General features: G+C 36.8%; 2 protein-coding genes across 2 annotated transcripts in view; one reads left to right on the forward strand and one right to left on the reverse strand.

Moving 5' to 3' along the window:
* Positions 1-22525, reverse strand: part of CCDC191 (coiled-coil domain containing 191) — a 98649-nt gene that overhangs the window by 66403 nt on the left and 9721 nt on the right. Inside the window, exons 4-7 of the mRNA XM_008065864.2 lie at positions 18136-18279; positions 11648-11826; positions 9745-9968; positions 6608-6761 (exon numbers count right to left, since the gene is read on the reverse strand). Coding sequence (XP_008064055.1) covers positions 6608-6761; positions 9745-9968; positions 11648-11826; positions 18136-18279 — 701 coding nt within the window. The remainder of the gene's footprint in view (positions 1-6607; positions 6762-9744; positions 9969-11647; positions 11827-18135; positions 18280-22525) is intronic.
* Positions 1-22525, forward strand: part of QTRT2 (queuine tRNA-ribosyltransferase accessory subunit 2) — an 84039-nt gene that overhangs the window by 17599 nt on the left and 43915 nt on the right. The gene's annotated exons all lie outside the window — the stretch shown is intronic.

Consider the following 22525-nt stretch of genomic DNA (forward strand, 5'->3'; position numbering starts at 1 on the left):
CAATTTGCTATCTAATCTTCATTGTAATTCTAACCCTGTCACTAGAGATGCTTGTTCTGATTAATGAAGTGGGTAACTCATCAAAATTCCTCAGCTATTTCCCTTTTGTCAGAAAGCTCAGTGATAATTGCATCAAAATTCTCCGTCATGGAAAAATAAACAATGAATTGTAAAGAGGACAAAAATGTCAACAAGTTTACAATTTATTTTTGCTGAATAGAACTAACTGGTACAACTAGTGGTCTATGGGAGTTGGCCAAGATTTGAGTGTCAGGAAGAAAGCTACCCTCCCTAGAGACCTCTAAGTGACTCCTTGCTGCTCTCATGCTAAGAGGAACCAAAACCCTACTCCTACAAAAGGAAGCAATCCGTAACTTCTTTTTTCCTTTTGGTGACTACTGTACCTGGGGAAAAGACCATAAACACAAATGTTATGAAGTGCCTGGGGGTTGGAGAGAGAAAGATCTTTATCATGGCAAAATAGTTATTCTGTTTCACTCTAGAACTAGTAGGATTTCAGGAAGAAATTGCTTAGTCTCACCACATAGTAAATTGGCTCTTAACCAACAAGAATGTACTGGCTGTAGGCTCTTTTAAAGAAGAATGACCATAATGCATCCTGTAACATGACTACTCATTAGCACAGGTCTTCTTTTCCAACACCACCTGGACCAGTTCTCATGACCTCACGTCTACAGGAAAGGAGGAGACCTACTGCTCCCCATAGCCTTCTCTTTCCTTCCTCTTTATTTCCCTTTGAGACCTTCTTCTCCCTCTCCATCAAAATCTTTATTCCCTGCCAACTCTTCTCCACCCTTGACTACACACACACACACACACACACACACACACACACACACACACACACACACACACACACACAGTGCCAAGAACATAGCTTACTTCAGAATACATCAGACACATGCTTGATTCACCTGATCTGACAACAAGACAATGACGTGATGCCATCAGTTCCTCACCCACATGGTTCTCAAGTATCTTGTAAATATTTACCCTAAATGTCTAGTGTTTAGGGGAAAAGATATTCTGCTCTGTAAAATTTTAAAGAATGGGCTTCACTTATGTCAAAGGCCCTTTTCTCAACTTTTAAAAGCAAAATTTAATCAGTACTTTTTTCAAAAGACAAAAAAAATCATATATTTAAAAACGAGAACTTCTGAATAAAAAAAGAGACTTCATAGCACTTGGAAATGCAAAACACCAGCCCAATATTTTGGCCCTCACTGTCCCCTCTGTGAGAATAGGAAATCTGGATTACCATAGAGTGAGAGAAGAAAGAACATTACAACAAAATAAGCAAACAATACCCCATCAAAATTGATAAGATTTTATGTGGAAAAATTCTATAAAGTTGGCTATATAAAGTAAAATACAATAATGCTATAAACTCCTCCTAAAATGTATACCACACATTGCCCTTGGCAATAAACAAGAGGGGAGAGTTCTATAAATCCCAATATTCTTCATGTGGGTGCTGGCATTTCTCTTTCTTTTGCAGGTTTTTTTTTTTTTTTTTTTTTTTTTTTGGTAAAGAAGCTTTCCTTTATTTCCCTTCCCAAATATAAGACAACATTGCTGAGAGGACTGTTGCTATGTGTCAGCTCAGAAACAGTTTTGCTTAAGTGGTGTGTAGGCAGTCCTGATAAAACTAAGATCTTTGGAAAGGAATCATGGTATATAAATGAGATATTTAACTACAGTTTTCATCATCTTTTCGGAAAAATCCAGGCTTCTTTTCCATATACAGTATCTCCACATTTCCTTGGTTTAGTTTGAGGTGAATTTTGGAAGGTGCTATGTCACAAGCATAATTTTAACAATGATTCCTTTGGGTCATTATTATCTTACTTTAACAGAAAATGAGCAAACCAAAATCTTCTCCCAGAAAATTAAGATGTAGGTTAGTGTCACTCATCTTTCATCTCTCCCTTCAACTTTCACAAGCAGGAAAGATCATGGAATTTCTCATTCTTTTTTTTTTTTTTGAGTTGGAGTCTCACTCTGTTGCCCAGACTGGAGTGCAGTGGCCGCTTCTGGCCACCGCAGCCTCGACTTGCTGGGCTCCGGCAATCCTTCTGCCTCAGCCTTCCAAGTAGCCGGAATTACAGGCATGCGCTACCACTCCCGGCTGATTTTTTTGATTTATTGTAGAGATGAGGTCTCGCTGCCCAGGTGGGTCTCGAACCCACGGGCTCAGGCAATCCACTCACCTCAGCCTCCCAAAGGCTAGGATTACAGGCTGAGCCACAGAGCCCAGCTGGAATTTCTCATCTTATTTAAGAAACAAAAATGTGTTTCACAATAAGATGAGAATTCTTATAGTATAAGAATTTCATAGTTAATCCCTTGTTATTTCTGCTAATTAGCAGTGACACATGGATTGCTGTACATCCCCAAGAGATTTCACTGCAAGATCAAAGAGAAAATAGGATAGGATGGAAGTAGAAAATATCTATACCAAAAAAAAAAGATGTTTTTGGTAAAACAAAGAGACCTGGCAATGAAATGTGTAGAAAAGATGTATGAATAGTGCTATACCTGAAATTGTTTTTTGAATCGTGTTTCTCCCTCTCTCAGAAAGTTTCCTATTAAATAATGTGGCCCAAATAAGATGTTAAGATATTGTTTGGAGGGAAAAATAAAACCCAGAATTAAACCATAAAGAATTACAGGAATTAAAGAAATCTACAACTCCTCAACACAGATTCTTTAAAGTCTTCCTGCAGATATTCTATATAGCTATTTCTGTAGCAGTTGTGCCAGGGAAACATCTTGAGGGTGCTGACAAGAGCTTCCAGTTATCTAGCCACTCTCTACAAGTCAGCCAGGCATTTTCCTCCTTTTCTTCCTGTGGTCATATCTAGCCTGTTTAGTATCCAAGTTTCATTACCCAGGGGCAGCTTCAGGCCTCTTTAGAACCAGGCTAGGATATTGACTGGACCAAGATCATGGGCCCAGAAGGCTAGCCTCCTCCTGTGGCCTTTACCAGAGGATTGTCCTGTCTCCAGCCAAATCTATGTAAAAGCCTGAGGAGTATGGATTTTTACCATGTCTCAGTTATACCCCTATACACTGGGGAAGCTAGAGGTTCACTAACCATATTATACATGAAAACCAATCACACTGAAGTGGAAGGGGAAAAAAAGAGCTAACTTAAATAACTTTGGAAAATAGCATTTTGACTGAATACTATAAAGCTAAAATCAAAAATAACTATGCAAATACTGTGGTTTAGTAAATTTATTTCCATGGAATAATGGGTTAGCAATTCTGAAACTACTTTTATAGTACTAGGATTGAACTAATAAATAAATATAATGTAGATAATCAGCCAGGTTTCTCACTGTCAGAGAAAGAAGTTACAAATAAGCAAGAGGGAAAGGCCACACTGAAACCTGTGATGCTGGATTATGATTGAAAATATCATTATGAATTCATAATTGTTTATTCTATAGATACAGAAGGTACAAATAAGGAAAGGGGGAAAATAACATGAACTTTGTTTTGCTGTACTGGAATTGAGGTTATAAACTCATGAATTTTAATATGTAAACAGACATAGAAGCAAATATAATGTGTGTATATGCGTGGGTTAATATACTTACATATATTTCCTAGCTCTGTCTGCAGAGAGGGCCCAGATACAATGACATCCCAGTAGCAGTGAGCACACTTAGTACCTAGATCTTGGTTTCTAAAGACTATTCTCCAATAAAAGGAAACAAAGTTCCATGTAGAAGTGGTTGATTTCAGGGCTAGGCCAGGGAAACACAAGATGTGCCAGAAAAAGAGGACATGCCTCATGTTGATAGGGCAAAGGTGCTAAACTGAAAGATTTCCCAATGGCCAAAGTTGCAATAACTTTAATAACCAAGTAAACAACAATATTAGAGTATGATCCATAGATTAAAATAAATATCAATGAGCACATACTGAATAAAATAAATAACTATATAAATAAATTCATATATAAATAGAGAAAAAGGACAGTTCTTTTTGCCAGAGGAATTTCAAATAACAAATATAGAAGAAATGAGGGAAGCACAAAATCATCATTAGCCAAATATACATCAATAACTGTTATAGGCAAGATCCACCAGTGGATGCTAAAATTAGTGGGTGATAGTTTAAAGAGAAGGAAAACATTTTCATAGTTTCAAAAAATCTTCTGCAAGATATGAATACAGAAAAATAGCAACTTTAAAATGGAGAGCCGGGCTTGGTGTCTCAGCCTGTAATCCCGCGCCTTTGGGAGGCTGAGGTGAGTGGATTGCCTGAGCCTGCGGGTTCGAGACCCGCCTGGGCAGCGAGACCTCATCTCTACAATAAATCAAAAAAAATCAGCTGGGTGTGGTAGCGCGCGTCTGTAATTCCAGCTACTCGGAAGGCTGAGGGGGAAGGATCGCTGGAGCCCAGCAGGTCGAGGTTGCGGTGGCCGGGAGCGGCCACTGCACTCCAGTCTGGGCGACAGAGTGAGACTCCAACTCAAAAAAAAATAAAAAAATAAAATAAAATGGAGAAACCCAGCAGACACAAACTTAACCAAGTGATCAAGGTTAACATCAATAATTATGTACTCCTTAATAGGATATATTAAGAAGGACACAGAATCACTTCTTATAGCATTCTTCCCAAAAATATAATCTCAATACAGGCAGGAGAAAACATCAGAAAACTCAAATTGAGAGATGTTCTACAAATTTAACCAGTTTTCTTCAAAAACATCAAGATCACACAAGATGAGGAAAGACTGAAGAAATGTCACAGACTGGAGGACACTAAGAAGACATAACTAAATGCAATGTGAAATTATGGATTGAATCTTGGAACAATGACATCTGTAGAAAAACTGATGATATTCTAATAGGATCTATGGTTTAGTTAATGATATTGTACCAATGTTAATTTCCTAGTTTTGATCATTATACTATGCTGATGTGAAACATTAACACTGGGAAAAATTGGGTGAAGGATATTCAGGAACTCTCCACTATTTTTGCAATTTTTCTGTGTGTCAAAAGTTTTCTGTTTGTCAAATATTGTTACTTTTAAAACTAAGTAATCTGTTTTAGATGGGTCACTAAATTTGTAAAACTTTGCACATATGTCTATCATTTGTATCTAGCAGTCTTTACTAAAACGTATATGATTGTACTGTAGGCTTCAATACAATTTAAAAATTTTTAAAGAATACATGACTTATTTATCTCTCACTTGTTGAGTAATGTATCATGGTAATTTTTCCTTACGCCTTCTCAAAATGACCTACTGAATACTCGTTTCTCTTCCTATTTTCTCTGAACTGCTGTTATGGACCAACTCCATCTGTCTCATGAAGGATGCAGAGTCTAAGAGTCTTTGTTAGACTTTCTCAAAATGTTAATTCCAAGACTTAACATTCCTTCCTACCATGTTTCCCTCTGTTTTACGAAGCCAAAAGTCTGACCAAGTTTTTGTTAATATTTGAATAATGACAACTTCCTGCATATCAGCCCAAATGCCACCATCAGATGTGTCTATCTTTAAAATTTTTTAAATTGTATTTAAATTAAAAAATTTTTATTTTTATTCAAATTGAGACAGGGTTTTGCCATGTTGTTCAGGCTTGACTAGAACTCCTGGGTTCAAGCGATCCTCCTGCCTTAGTTTCCCAAGTAGCTGGGACTACAGGTGTGTGCCATCACGCCCTGCTTATCTTTTTTTATTTTAATTGCTTTGACTACTTGACTTTTTTCCTTGTATCTGAGTTATCTATATCATATTCAAATTCCTATAACTGATTTCCAGGAACGTTATATGTCTATCCCTACAATTATCAAGCTCCCTTCTCATCTTCCTAACATTCTCTTTTCTCTTACGATAGCCATTAATTCATGTGTTTATTCCATTAGTTTTCACTAAATTTCAGCAATGTCCTGGAGTGGATGTTGTAGGATACATAAAATGTATATCTTTATCTTTTCTTGTCCAACCTTCCCATTTACAAATTTGCCAAGTAATTCTTTTTACCTGAAATGTTATAAGCCCCAAATTCATAATTTTATCGATCCCACTTCATTGAAAAAAATTGCTTAAGTAGCCTGATAAGGATATCATTTGTCTATAAGAAACTGGTCATAAAGAAAGGGTGAAGTAAAATGTAGACCGTTAAAAAGGGCACAGACATAAGTGTATAATTACTTTAAGATCTGAGCTATCAAAAGGCAAGTAACTGGTTCTTGTATCTTCTGAATACTCCAGAACACAATGGTTCTGAAGACTGTCAAAATGGAAGTCAAGCTTTCAAAAATTGCAGTTACTTTCGTAGCTAAATGCTGTTTTGAAAAGGGTAATTTAGGAAGATATTCTAAATTTACTCCCACACCTTCTAATTTCCCAGGATCCTACCAGAGTATATCAAGAATAGTCTCAGTACAGGGAATTGGTACACTGCTCTGCACACCAGGTCAGCTGAGAAAAAACGGTGTGGGCAGTTTTGGTATTTGTGATGAGGTTAAGCTGGTCTTAGTGTTTACTTTATCCTATCTCTGAAGGAGCTTCTTGTCACACTACAGAATGCTGAATTAAAAGACATTACAATTCTCACCTGTTGATTTTCCTTGAAAGTTTGGATTAATAACTCTTTCAGTTTCTTTTTTCTTTCTTCTGCCATTTTCTTCTCATCCAGAAGAACACGAGCACTTTGAAACATGTCCTTTTCTGAATTTCTTTGAGAATTTTCTTCTTGCCTTTTCTTCTCTCTATTAATGACAATTTCAAAATACACATATGTACAACAGATTTAACAATGAGAAATTACAACCTACAATAGTGGAATGAACACTGAATTTTCCATCAGAAGATAGAGATTTTTAGATCTGGCTCTAAAGCTACATATTAGGGTGATTTTTATTTGGAACCTTAGTTAATTCCATTATAAAATACAGATTAAATAATATAAGATTTATAAAGTACCTTGAGAAGTAGACAGTCCTATAGATACTTTAGTATTTTTATTTAGTCTAGCATTGAGCCATACTCCAATTGGAATTTGAGCGTTAATAACGCCTGGGTATTCTCTAAGATAAGCATAAGTTCTCTCTCTTCTTAAAATGGGGAAAGGGTATCTTCAAGTAAAGAAAGAATGAGGTTCTTACTACAAGGCTTTTTACAAGGTCTCTAACAAGAAGAATAATAAAAGAATCTGGTGCTGTTGAGTAAGGAGAGACTGGAGTCTAGAATAATCCTAAAATAGCTAAAAAGAGAAAAAAGTAGAACTTAATGAAAAAATTGTAAAAGGCCCTCAGATAGGTAACCAGAATCTCTTAGTAGCCTTGTTGCTCTTCTTTCTGGTCATCCTTTTTCTCGCTCTCCTGTCTATTCTTCCTTATCCAGGTCATCCTTCTTTCGCTCACCAACTCAAGCAAGCTCATAGCTATGGCCTTCTTACTGGAGTGTATGTGTATAAAATATATACTATTAATAAACATAGCACCTAATCAGGAATTGGAATTAATAAGCTCTGGCCACAAACAAGCTGTGAAAAGTCAAATAAGTTATCTGGTCTTCCTAGAACTTCATTTTACAGTTGTAGAAACCCAGATTAAGAGTGATGCCAGAATACTCTATAGATATTCTCTCATTCATTCTCATGTATCATACAGAGGGCACACAATGTTATGTTTTATTACTGATGATGTTAACCTATATCACTTGTTTAAGGTGGCTTCTCCAGTATAAAGTTACTATTTTTTCCTGTGTGATTAATAAATATCTTGAAAGAGATATTTTAAAACTATGCAATAAGGAAGACTAGGTCACTTACAAACAAGTTAAAAAGCCCTACCAACAATAAAATTTTACTGACTCTTTCCAAACTACTAATGGCACAACAATGTTATATTAAATGGTTCTAGGCATTTATCTAATACATTAAATAAATATAATTATGTATATTTATAAACACAATGTACAAATCTAATATATTAAAGAAATACAATTCCAATACCGAGAATCTGACTTTTAAAAAATAACATTAGAATATATATCTGTTAGGAAAGTAACAGCTGCTGATTGTGAAAAACTGGAGAGGTATAAAAGTCATCCATATTTCAAGTCAGTCCTGTTTCATTGTACATCCATTATGCAATAATGTCTCTAATACTTATGAATATCTGTTATTATAAATAATGTTCTTTTAATTATATTTGTGCACAAAACTTTGTCTGGATTTCTGATAATATTTTTAGGGTAGTTTTCCCAGGACTGGAATTCGTAGGTCAAGAGATAATACCATTTTATGCCTCTTGCTGTTTATTGCCAAATTGCTTTCTGGAAAGTTTAAATTGGTTTATCCATCTAGAAGTAGAACATATTATCTGTCTTACTGTAAGCATGGATAAGATTTTAACTTTTAAAAGAAATGACTGATCAGTGAACATCTGTTGAGTGCCCACTGTGAGCAGAGCATCCTGCTACTGTCAAATGTTACTTACTTTCACAATTTATTTTAGGTCAGCCTAGTTTTTCCAGGGCTTGTGAGCAATCTGAAAAGCAGACCTGACCTTAGAAAGAAATCACTAAAACATTGGTGATTGCTTTCTGAAAGGAATGGCATCTGGAGGAGGCCTGAGCCTGGCACTTGAAGGAGTGAAGCACATGTCCACTGCCGAGCTGTTTTAAACTGGGTAGAATAAGAGCAATCAAGAACACAGGGGGGAAAGCGGCGTAGGCTATGGAGGAGGAAGGGATTATCTAATAGGTCTTTCTGGCCTCTCGGCTAGAGTATTCAGACATTTCACTCATGTTGTTCCAAGACTTTTGCTATTCATGCATCAGTGCTGTTTCTCAGAATAAACACATTAGTTATTTCACTTATGAAGTTCATTTGCTACATGAGGATGGAAAACGGTACTACATCCTGTGAGGACTACTATCATTTTTCTCTTATGTCAGATATTCTTTTTCTTATCTGTGGCAGTAAGGCAATGGCGACATTCCACATGATGATCAGAAAATAAGACACACAATTTACAACAGCACAAGGCACAATTACCAAATACACATGAGGAAACATGTTCAACCTTAAAAATATTAGGTAACCAAAGAAACGCAAGCTAATCAACACAATGCCCATTAAAAGTGTAAAAATAATGAAAATACTGATACTCTCTAATGCTGAGAAGAGTGTGGTAAACTGGCTCGCTGCTGGTGATAGAGGAATAAGTACAATCCATTTTGAAAGCAATTTGGCAAAGTTTCAAGAGTCATAAAAAGACCTAGACCGTTTAACTCAGTATTACACTCTTAAGAATTTATCCTAAGAATATAATTCAAAAGAATGAAAATGTTCCATGCTTAAAGATGCTCAATGTAATATTATAATGGTGAAAAATGTGAAATAGCAGAAATGTTTACCAGTATGGGGAGGAAGTCATTCCATAAACCATGGTGTAGGAACTCAATGTATCATAAACACCTCAGGACTCCAGGCAATGTGTTAATTATAAGAAGTAGAATGACAAATTAAATGTACATTATGGTTGTAATTAAATATGTAAAGGGACCAAGATCAGGAGGAAACATGAACAAATGAAATTAGTGAATTTGTTAAGATGGTGGATAGTGGGTGATTTCTCTTTTGTGTTTTGTTATTGCTATGTTTGTCATTTTAGGAACTTGAGAGCACTCCCAAAATGACTGCTTGAGCAGAGAAATTCCACACTGCTTATCATGCTGGCTTACATTTTCCATGCTTCGGCCACAGTGCGCCTCCTCTCAATTATCTCCCTCCGCAGCTTTACCATCTCCCGTTGAATCTCCTCTTCCTCTTTCTTGGCCTCTAGAGCCTTCCTTTTCTTCTCTTCTTGTACCAGACATTGAGCCTCCAAGAAGGCAGATTTTTTCAGGGCCTTTTCAATTCTCTGGTGCTCCAGTTCTTTTTCACGCCTTAAGCGATTTTCTTTTACCTTAAAGAAGATACAACAAAGGCAAAATACAGCCTTTCAAGGGAAAAGGATATGCAAAACTTTAGAACACATTTTTTTTTTTTTTGAGTTGGAGTCTCACTCTGTTGCCCAGGCTGGAGTGCAGTAGAATGATCTGTATCATGGAAAAGCTGAGAATCTAATGGGTCAGCCCCCAAGTTTTGGAATCTTATTTACTTATGATTTCCCACTGACAGACTGTCCAAAGTATACATTACTGCTTTTAGTTAGGTCCTGATTGCATTTGAATTATAATTTCAGTGAGAATGGGGATTTTGTTTTTTTTTTGAGGCTACATTGTGAACAGTGATTTACTACCTTAAAGAAAACTACAACCATTCATCCATTCATTCACTTATTTTGAGTCAAGGTTTCACTCTGTCTCCCAGGCTGGAGTGTGGTGGCATGATTACAGCTCACTGCAGCCTCTACCACCTAGGCTCATGTGATCCTTCCACTTCAGCCCTCCGAGTAGCTGGGACTACAGGCACACGCCACTATGCTTGGCTAATTATTATTATTATTATTATTATTATTATTATTACGGTAGAGACAAGATCTAACTATGTTGTCTAGGCTAGTCTCGAACTCCTGGGCTCAAGCAAGACTCCTGCCTCAGCCTCCCAAAGTGCTGAGATTATAGGCATGAGCCACCACATGTAGACTTCTATCATTATTTAAATAAACCGGTGATTCTGGATCATATTTGGACACCAAAAATATGAATAAGTACATTTCACTTTTTTCAAACCTATTAATTCTTTAGAAGGCTTAGCATGCTGTGAGCTAAGGATGGTCCTTTCCTTCCTGCTTCACTTAACTTTACCCTTATCTTACTCTTTAGTTGTGATAAGACTTCCAGACAATGGTCATCTATCTTCTCTTCTCTTTTGTCTTAAGTTCAAACTACAGTCATATTTTTACCCATTTCTCTAAAATCCCCAGTGCTGATTAGGCATATTTCAATGATTTAAAGCATCGACTTTCAAATTTGGCAATCAGAAATTCAGTGTTATACAAGGATAGTACACACACATATAGATATTAATTCTAGTTTAGTCTTGGTTCTGAACATATGGCAAAGACTTGGTTATTCTGTTTCCCTGAAGCTACTTTACAAAGTGTTGAGACACAAGTCTTTTTTTGCTATAACCTACTAATCTCTTTGAAGAAAAAAAAGTTCCCACATGCCTTCTAATTCAAAACAGTTGAACTGGATTTAATTCAGATCTGTCCTCTATTCTAAATTATAATCACAAAATAAGTGAATTTCAGTTGTGTAGAAAATAATTCTTATAACACTCACCAGAATATTCATAATATTAATATATTAGTGTCACAATTCAAAAACCAAATTTGAGAATGCAATCTACGTATTTATATTAGGAAGTACCACATTTGAAATAATAGCTTACCTCAACACTCTAGGTAAAAATCAATTATTCTTTTTTTGGGTTATTTCTTAAATAAATTGTTTCTACCCTCAGTTTATGAGAATTATTTTTCTTCTGAAGTTCTTATATTTTATTTTTATTCTTTCTAACCAAACCACAGATGGCACCCTTTTCATAATAAAGCCTATGTCTTTATTTAAGCTTATTAAATGTGTTACACAAAGACTGCTTCCTGTTATCCATTTTAATTTTGTTTTTCCCTCCCACCTGCTTATGTCTCATCTCCATGGTAAGACGAGGATCCTTCTGCTGCTTCTTGTCTTGGTTTTCCTCCCTTCCAAGATCTTCCAACATCCCAGAATCCACCACATCTTTATAGAGCAGATGGTCTATAAATTTTTGAACGGTGGTACTTTCCTCTTCTTCCTCCAAATAGCCGCATAAGTCTGGGGGAAACAGAACAAAAAAACGGGAAATTTTTAAAGATTTTAATGTTAGTATAATATTCATATTTATATAAAGACTCCTGGTACAAAAAAAAGACAAAGCTGTGAATGTTCAATAAATAGTAACTGATAATGCAACTGGATGAATATAGGTCTCAGCAATTACCTTCAACAAAGAGGCAAAAAGCTCCATTTATCAGGAATTGCCCTCACCAAGTCACTGAAGACTCCTTCACTGCCAAATCTAAAAGCTATTACCTCAATCTCAACAATCTTGAGAACTCTACTTCTTAAAAAAAATCTTTATTATAGTATAATTAGTACATAATAAACTGTGAAAATTTAAAAATCTACAGTACATTTTGACATATGCCAGTAAAACCATCACCACAGTCAAGATAATGAACATATTCATAACGCCAAAAGTGACCTCATGCTGATTTGTGATCACTTCCTGTCACTCCGCCCTATGCCTCCTCCCTATCCCTCTGCTTCAGGTAAGCACAGACCTGCTTTCTGTCACCAACAGATTAGTTTTCCTTTTCTAGAATTTTATGAAATTAAATAATACATTATGTACTTTTTTTGGTCTGACCTCTCAGTCAGTATAATTATTTTGAGATTCATTCATGTTGTGTGTATCAGTAGTTCATTGCTTTTTGTTGTTGAGTAGTATTCCACTGTATGAATATACATACCACAATTTGTCTATGCATTCATTTGTTGATGAACATTTGAATGGTTTCTAGAATGTGGCTATTATACATAAAGCTGTTATAAACATTTGTGTACAGTTGTCCCCGAGTTTGTGGGGGATTGGTTCCAAGACCGTCCGAGAACACTAAGATCCGAGGATGCTCAAGTCCCTGAAATAAAAAGGGGTAGCATTTGCATATAAGCTACACACTTCCTCTTATATACTTTAAATCATCTCTGGATTACTTATAATACCTAAGACAAAGTAAAGTGTGTATAAATAGTTGTTACACTATATTTTTTTAGGGAATAATGACAAGAAAAAAGTCTGAGCTGGGCTCAGTGGCTCAGCCTATAATCCCAGCACTTTGGGAGGCTGAGGCAAGTGGACTGCCTGAGCCTGTGGGTTCGAGACCAACCTGGGCAACTTGGCAAGCCCTCGTCTCTACAATATATCAAAAAATTAGCCAGGTATGGTAACACACTCCTGTAGCTCCGGCTACTTGTAAGGCTGAGGTGGAAGGACTGCCAGAATCCAGCAGGTCGACGCTGGAGTGGCTGAGAGTGTGCTACTGCACTCCAGCCTGGATGATGGAGTGACTCCAACTCAAAAAAAAAAAATTTGTTCATGTACAGTACAGATACTATTTTTTTTCCAAATATTTTTGATCCATGGTTGGTTGAATCTATGGATGCAGACCCCACAGAACATAGGCTTTCTTCTCTGTTGGGAAAATGCCAACATATATGTTGGTGGAATGGTTGGATCATATGATAACTATATGTTTAACGTTTTAAAGAACTGTCAAACTATTGTCCAAGTGGTTACACAATTTTACATTCCCACCAGCAACGTGGAAACATTAGAATTCCTTCACATCCTTTCCAATACTTGCTGTGGTCAGTCTTTTAAATATAAGCCATTTTAATAGATATATGCTGGTAACTCATTGTAGTTTAATTTGCATTTCCTTAATGACTAATGATACTTAATATCACTCTTGATTTTTTTTTAGTTGTTATATAGATTATTAAAAGTGGGGTATCAAAGTCCCCAACTACAGTCACAGACCAAATAACATTTCCATCAACAATGAACTGCTTATTCGAATGTAGCCCCCTAAGATTATAAGGTAGCTGAAACTCACACTTTTGTGGTGGTGCTGGTGTAAATAAACCTACTGCTCTGACAGTCGTATAAAAGTATAACACACAATTATGTACAGTCTATAATACTTGATAATGATAATGTTTATGTATTTACAATATACTTTTATTGTTATTTTAGAGTGGACTCCTACTTACAAAAAAAAATTAACTGCAAATCAGCCTAAGGCAGGTCCTTCAGGAGGTATTCCAGAAAAAGGAGATGACAGTTCCTTGGACGTTATTCCCCCTAAAAACCTTCCAGTAGGTCAAGATGCAGAGGTGGAAGACTGATATTGAAGATTCTGACCTTGTGTAGGCCTAGGCTAATTGATGTGTGTGTTTCTGTCTTAGATTTTAACAAAAAAATTTTAAAAGTAAAAAATTAACTAGAGCCGGGCTTGGTGGCTCAGCCTGTAATCCTGCACCTTTGGGAGGCTGAGGTGAGTGGATTGCCTGAGCCCACGGGTTCGAGACCCGCCTTGGCAGGCGAGACCTCTTCTCTACAATAAATCAAACAATTAGCCGGGTGCGGTAGTGTGCGCCTGTAGTTCCAGCTACTTGGAAGGCTGAGGCGGAAGGATCTCCAGAGCCCAGCAGGTCGAGGCTGCGGTGGCCAGGAGCAGCCACTGTACTCCAGTCTGGGCGACAGAGTGAGACTCCAACTCAAAAAAAAAAAAAAATTAACTAAATTTTTTTTAAAATAGAAAAATGCTCATAGAATAAGGATATAAAGAAAGAAAATACATTTGTACAGCTGTACAATGTGATTGTATTTAAGTGTTATTATAAGAGCTAACAAATTTAAAAACATATGAAGCAAAAAAGTTATACTAAACTAAAATTAATTTATTATTGAAGAATTTTAAAAATAAATTTAGTGTAGCCTAGGTATACAGTGTTTATAAAGTCTACAATAGTGTCCAGTAGTGTCCTAGGCCTTAACATTCACTCTCCACTTACTCACTGACCTACTTAGAGCAACTGTATTGCACACTTCATTCATGATAAATGCCCAACGCAAGTCTACCCGTTTTTATCTTTTATGCAGCATTTTTACTGAACCTTTTCTATGTTTAGATATGTTAGATACCCAAATACTGACTATTTCATTATAATTGCCTATAATATTTAGTACAGTAACATGCTGTCCAGGTTTTTAGCCTAGGGGCAATAGTCTATATCATGCAGCCTAGGTGTGTAGTAGGCTACACCATCTAGGTTTGTGTAAGTACACTCTATGATGTGTGCACAATGATGAAATTGCCTAATGATGTATTTCTCAGAGCTTGTCTCCTTCATTAAGTGACACTACTGTATTATTGTTGATTAATAATATATTATTTCTTGCTTCAATTTTGTCAGTTTTTGCTTCATCTATTTTGGGACTTTTTTCTCAGGTGGATATATGTTTGTAATTCTTGTGTTTTCTTGGTGGATTGACCCCTTTATCATTAGAAAATGTACTTTTTGTCTCTAGTAACACATTTTTTAAAAAAAACTCTATTTTTTCTGATATTAATATAGCCAATCCAGCTCTCTTTGGATTACTGTTTGGATGGTATATCTCTTTCCATCCTTTTACTTTCAACTTATTTGTGTTTTGAATTTAAAGTATATCTCTTGACCAAGTGTGGTCACTCACACCTGTAATCTTAACACTGGGAGTCCAAGGTAGAAGAGTCAACTTGAACCCAGGTGTTTGAGACAAGCCTGGGAAACAGTGAGAACTTGTCTCTACGAAAAGTTGGTTTTTTTGGGGGGGGGGTTGAAGTCTCACTCCGTTGCCCAGGCTGGAGTACAGAGGCACACTCACAGCCACCCCAGCATTGACCTGCTGGGTTCAAGCGATCCTTCTGCCTCAGTCTTCCAAGTAGCCGGAACTACAGGTACGTGCTACCATGTCCAGCTAATTTTTGATTTACTGTAGAGATGAGGTCTCGCCAAGTTGCCCAGGCTGTTCTCAAACCCTTAGGCTCAGGCAATCCCCTCACCCCGGCCTCCCAAAGTGCTGGGATTACAGGCTTGAGCTGCCATGCTTGGCCAAAAAGTTTTTAATAAATTAGCTAGGTGTGGTAACCTGTGCCTGTAGTTCCAGCTACTCGGGAAGCTAGGGAGAGAGAGTTGCTTGATCCCAGGAGTTTGAGGCTATGGTGAGCCATGTCTGGGAGACAGAGTGAAACCCTGACTCAAAATAATAATAATAACAACAACAACAACAACAATAATAATGTACATCTTGTGTGCGTGTGTGTGTGTGTGTGTATATATATATATATAAGTTATATATTTTTTGTCCACTCTGTCAATCTCTGCCTTTGGACTAAGTGTTTAATTAAATCCATTTATATTTAATGTAATTCCTGATAATGTAAGGCTTACATTTATCATATTGGTATTTGTTATATATACATCTTCTGTAAATGCCCTTTATCAAGTTGAGGAATTTATCTTCTATTACTAGTTTGCTGGGAGTTTTTCTCAGGAATGAATATTAGATATTGTCAAGTACTTTCTCTGTGTCTATTGAGATAATGTTAATATTTGGGGTAAACATACATTTTAATGCCTGCATAATATTTTTGTTCAATATTTTGATTTAAAAAAACTCTACCAGCATATGATGATTGAGACCTGGTATAATACTAGATGATAATAGCTCCTCTAAGTCAAGGAACATAACTAGACCTATTAGTACTATATCAAAAGAAGTAATAGTTTCACTATATTCCATATATTTGCTTCAGGACAAATATCAAGTACCGAAATGCCTCACTTTAATAATGACATTAATAAACCAGAATATATCCAGAAGTTGGCAGCTAGGACGATAAGACTAGAATCCATGTAGTATAAAGAATTGTTAGCCAGGCTCGGTGGCTCAGCCTGTAATCCTGCGCCTTTGGGAGGCTAAGGTGAGTGGATTGCCTGAGCCCACGGGTTTGATACCCGCCTGGGCAACTTGGCAAGACCTCATCTCTACAATAAATCAAAAAATTAGCTGGGGCGTGGTAGCACACGCCTGTAGTTCCAGCTACTTAGAAGGTTGAGGTGGAAGGATCGCCAGAGCCCAGCAGGTCGGAGGCTGCGGTGGCCGGGAGTGGCCACTGTACTCCAATCTGGGTGACAGAGTGAGACTCCAACTCAAAAAAAAAAAAAAAGAATTGTTAAGAGTACTGGTGCTATTTAATCTGGAAACATTGAAGTACCTCAGTGGTCAGATACAATTAAACTCTCACAAAAAATTAAAAAAAGACTGTTCTTGAGAAAGAAAACATATTATTTTCTGTTGCATCAAAGGGCAAAAAGTTACTAAGGACAAAATCCTAATTCTCCTAACTAAGGCAGACTTTTATAAGAATTAGGGCCTCACAGTGGCTGAATGGTCTCGTCCCAAAGTGCAGGCTTCCTATTCTGGGAGGTGTTCAGGCAGAGATTACATCACCACATTTTAGGGACACAGTAGAAGGATCTCTAACTGAGTGGGAAAGGAGGATAGATAAGACTAGGTAATCTTGAAGGATTCTTCTAACTTTAAGATCTCACTGCTTTGTGATCGCCTAGCTGGGATTTTGAAGAGTTCCAAACAAGGGAAATGATGGTGCCAGGTGGATTCATTAATGGTCTCTGAATCATGCATGAGGAGCTGCTCCCACCATCTACCTTGATGCTCAGAGAAAAAAACCTCAGACCCTTGAGTGCATTTGAGGAACGATCACAAGTTCATCATCTAACTTGTCTGACACTAACTCTGTACACAATAGTGGTTTTATCCCCCTCTGGAAAAAAAAAGTAGAAAAGTAATAACCCCCCCTTATAAGTGATAACTAAAAAAGAAATAAGAAGCATTTAAAAAATATAAAAATAATATACAAATGCTTAAATATAGTCTCTATCAAAGTAAATAGTCCAATGATATGAAGAAAGAGGCTCTCTTAAAGCATTAATCGCTCTTATAATGATAAGCAGAATCACAGGCTCTCCCTATCTACAGATTCCACGTTTTAGGGTGGAAAACCATTGGTCCAAAATATTCTAAAGAAAATTAAACATTAAAAACAACAATACAACAATAAAAATAACAATTTAAAAATACAATATAACAACTATTTACAAAGCATTTACATTGTATTAGATATTATAAGTGATCTAGAGAGGATTTAAAGTATATGGGAGGATGTGTGTAGGACTTGAGTCTCTGAGGAGTTTGGTATCTTCAGGAGGTCCTAGAATCAATCCTTCACAGATACCAAGGGACAACTGTAATACAATACTTTTATTTAAAAAAACCATTAATTCACTGAAGATATATCATTTAAGTAATTTATAGTCAATCACTACAATTAAAGCCAATAATAAAACTAAGCAAAACACAGAAAAGTCAAATATAATTTACTGCTCAAAACAAAAGACTTCTTAGACACATTCATTAATGTTAACACTTAGAACAGCCAGGTAAGTTCTTACCATCAAACTTGTCATATTTCAAATGGCCAGTGGCTTCTGGCATAAGAGTGATGCTTGACATAGTGTTTTCTGCATTACCTTCTTCATCACTTGCTAATTCTTGCTTAAGTTTGGTGTCTAACCAATCACTTACCAGCTCCTGGGCTACAAATGAAACAAAAACATCTTTGAAATATTTCAATTACTTCAGAGACTTTGTCATTCACTGTTTTAATTTATTCAATAAGTACTAAAGAGTACCTATCATATGTCAAGTATGGTTCTAGATGCTAGAAACAGTATTGAACAAAACTGAAAAAACAAACCCTACCACCATGAAGCTTACATTCTAATTGGGGAAGAGAAACAATAAATAATGAGAGGAAAAGCAGGGAAAGGAGAAAATAGAAGACAAGTTTTGTGGTTTTAAACTGGGTGGTAAAAGAAGGTTCACTGAGAAGAGGGGAAGGAAGTGAGAGTGAACCATATGGCTATATGAAGGAGTATTATTCCATGAAGAGGGAAAGCAAGTGCAAAGGTCCTATCCAGGAGTGTCTAGACTGTTGGAGAAACAACAAGGAGGTCAGCGTAGCTAAAGAGGAGTGAGTGAGGGGGAGTTTAGCAGGAGAGGAGGGGGAAGAGGTAATGTGCAGATCAGGTTTAGGATGGTGGTTATCAACTGGGGACAATTTTGCTACCCAGTGGACATATGACAATGTCTAGAATCATTTTGCGTTGTCACAACTGGGGGAAGTGATACTAGCATCTGGTAGGTAGAGGCCAGGGATGCTACTAAACATCCTACAGTTTACAGGACAGTCCCCCACAACAGCCCAAAATGGCAATAGTCCTTAGGTTGGAATCTCCTCATTTAGAGTCTTGACACTAATTGAGGTACTTTGGCTTTTATTCTGAGTGCAAGTGCAACGGGAAGCCATAGAAGGGATGTGAGCAAAGAAGTGACTTCTATTTTAAGAGAATCACTTCGACTATTATGGTAAAATAAACTATAGGGGACAAACACAAAAGCAGGGAACACCACTGAGACACAAATGCAGTAATCCAAAAGAGAGGTGACAGTGGCCTGGAACTGCAGTGGAGGTATTAAAGATAATTCAATTCTAGAAAATAATGTTTTGAGGTAGAGTTCATGTGATTTGCTGATGGACTGGATGTGGGATGTGAGAAAAAGAAATCTACAAAGTTTCTGGCTTAAGCAACTGCGAGGATGGAGATGCCATTTACTGAGGAGAGGGCCAACGGAACAGCAAGTTTTGGGGAGAAAGCAGAAGTTCAGTCTTAGACATGTTAGGTTTGAGATGCTTATGAGACATCCAAATAGTGGTGTTAAATATGGTATTGGTTATAATACTCTGGATTCCAGTGGAGGGGCCCAACCTGAAGAAATAAATGTGAGAGTTGTCAGCATACAGATGGCATTTAAAGCCACACACGCAGATCAGATTTCCCCAGGAAGAATATGGATAGAGAAAGCAGATCCAGGAACAGCCCTGAGTAACTCCAGCATTGAGAGGTTGAAGAGAGAAGGTAGAACCAGGAAAGCTGACTGTGAGGGAAAGGTCATTGAGGTAGGAGGAAAATCAAAGAGTGTGATATCCTGAAAGCTGACTTCCATTTGGATTTCTTAATGACATCGACACAGTCTTCTTAGATTACACAGACATGGGGAATGCCTACTTTAGCATCATCTCCATCATCGCTATAGCTATCAAACAGCTCTTATGCATAGGGCATGGGGAGTTCAAAGAAGAAAAGTGTCTTAGCATTACCTTCATTGTTATCATTTTCACATAGCTCTTAGGGAATGAAATATTTATATTAAATAATGCCAAGTGGCATTTAATATAGATAAAATAGAAAAAAATGAATCAGAGAAATATAACCCAAATGTAAAACAAATACTATTGGCTTTCATAGGAAGGTAGAGAAGGGGAGCAAATATTGACTGAGTAACCTTTGTGTACAATAATTCAAATGTTTATGTGTATAGTTTTTATATGTAAAACAACTCAGACCTACTAGAGGTCATTCATTAGTAAGTGGGAATTTACTATGAAGTGCCTCCCAGAAACAAAGAAAATTTCTCTTGGAGGGTTAAACTGTAGAAACACCTCAAATTGTATCAGAGGAGAGGTAAACAAACTAACTTTCAGGAGAGATTTTCAAAATATGTTTCTCAGAACACTGGTTCTTGTAGAATATTAATATAGTTGATAAGAGGAGAAAAATGATATAAAACTTTGAAAACCATGTTCTATCCATACAACTAGTACTTCCTAATGTGAATCACTAGTTTCTCAGGAGCATAGCCCTTTGCACTCAGATGTCCCCTCTGGGGGAACATCATAAATCTAGCAAACCATTCGGATGTCCCCTCTATGGGGACATAAAGAAAGTGCTGGTGACTATACAGGACAAACTCATGCCAGTGCAAAATTTTTCAAAAATGCATGTTTCCTTGAAGTTTTTCATTCAAACTGCACAAAAAAGCAAATAAAGAGATGGAATATATACCATCAAAAAAACACTCACACACATAAAAATGTAAAAAAAAAAAATCAGTTTTGGTGTTATGTAGAAAGAGAACATGTAAAGTGCTTTCACAGTGATGCACAGATGGACAATAAGTTCCATATTATTAATGTGGGAAGAAGAAAATGAGACTGCATTGTCTGCCTGACTAGAAAACACCAGGTAGAAGACATCAAACAAATTATTATAGCACAACATGTATCGATGAACCTGTAATGCATGTTGGTGACTGTTTCACACATAACTACATGTTAGAAAAATATAAGAGATACAATTTTGATTCTTTCTGTTATAAGTTCCTCAATGTTCAAAATTCCATTATAAGCCAAATATCATTACAATAAAGTAATTGGTTCCAATGTTATACTCTTTAATATAATGAAGTGATTTGTTTTTCACTCTTTCTTTAAAAAGTGCAGTCGGGTTGCTAGTAGGTGATCTGAGAGATGTCTCCAAGTGCAAAGTGTTAATAGATATTTCAGGATAAAAAAGGTTCAAGGTCTAGGAAGCATGGAAAATGGAGTAAGTAAATAGTTATTTTTAACTGTAGGAAGTCTAAGAACCTTTAAAAGGCTAAAGTATACTGTGCACTGGCAGAATGGGAGGTAGGTAGGGTGGGCAAGAACAGCCATGCCAATTTCAGAATCAATCTCCTTTCTCTGTCTCAAGTACTACCAACCACTGAAGACCATCGCAGTAGCCTTCCACTGGTTGTTCTTTTCCCTTTTTTCTTCCCTATAATTCGTTCTTCATATATTTAAGAAGTTTTCCTACTCTACCTTTGCTTAATACCCTTCAATGCCATCCTATCATACTCAGAGTAAAATCTAAATTATTTCCTCAGGTTCTATGTGATGTGTCTTTTGCTCAGTCCTGCAAGCTCATCTCTACTGGGAAAACTCCAGCTACATGGGTCTTCCTCCAGTTCCTCAAGCACATCAAGCCTGTCTATACATCAGCCCTTGGTGCCACTTTTCCCTCTGCCTGGGAACTCCCCATTCACTGCTCTGTTGATTCCTTGTTATTCAGTTCCAAGCTCGAATGACTTACACTACTACCTGATAATTTGCTTTTAATTTTCTTTATTCGCCACAAATGTATACTTCATGAAAGTCAGTGTTTTGCCTCTCTTGTTCATACCGAGTACTTTTAGTACCTAAAACAGTACCTGACATGGAGTAAGAACTATATATGTATTGACTAAATGAAGAAATAAATAAAATTATTAGAGACATAAATAAACTGGATGGAAGTTGGCTTGAAGGACGTCGCACTCTGTCACCCTTCTACCTCAGTGGCCTCCCCTTTTCAGTGTCCTTTGCTGGTTCCTCTTGATCCTTTCAGTCCCTAAATAGCAGAGTTACTAAGGGCATCAGTAACTAAAATACTGAATTCCAGATGAGCAAATGCTTTTGGGAGCTAGGAAGGTTAGGCTGGTTTTAGGGTCTCTTCATCAGGAACAAAAGTCATTTATTAACTGTGGTCAAATTATCTGTATAATACGAGATCAAATCAACATGTTACCATCTGTGTCACTGGGCTAATACCTTACAGTACTCACCAGTTACTGTTACATAAAATTGTCTCTGGACATGGTTCTATTTCAGGAAATGAAATGGGCCTTAAATACACCCTTACTTATAATATTGGAGTTAACTTCAGAGTAAATTATCTTCAAAGCAGTAGAAAGAAAGGAAAATTAAGAACAAAAATAAGAAAAGCTTTCGCCAGGCTCAGTGGTTCAGCCTGTAATCCCAGCGCTTTGGGAGGCCGAGGTGAGTGGATTGCCTGAGCCTGTGGGTTCGAGACCCGCCTGGGCAACTTGGCAAGACCTCATCTCTACAATAAATCAAAACTG

This window comes from Carlito syrichta, unplaced genomic scaffold (assembly GCF_000164805.1).
Source record: "Carlito syrichta isolate Samal-C Ts95f unplaced genomic scaffold, Tarsius_syrichta-2.0.1 Scaffold308815, whole genome shotgun sequence".
In the NCBI taxonomy this organism is placed as follows: domain Eukaryota; kingdom Metazoa; phylum Chordata; class Mammalia; order Primates; family Tarsiidae; genus Carlito; species Carlito syrichta.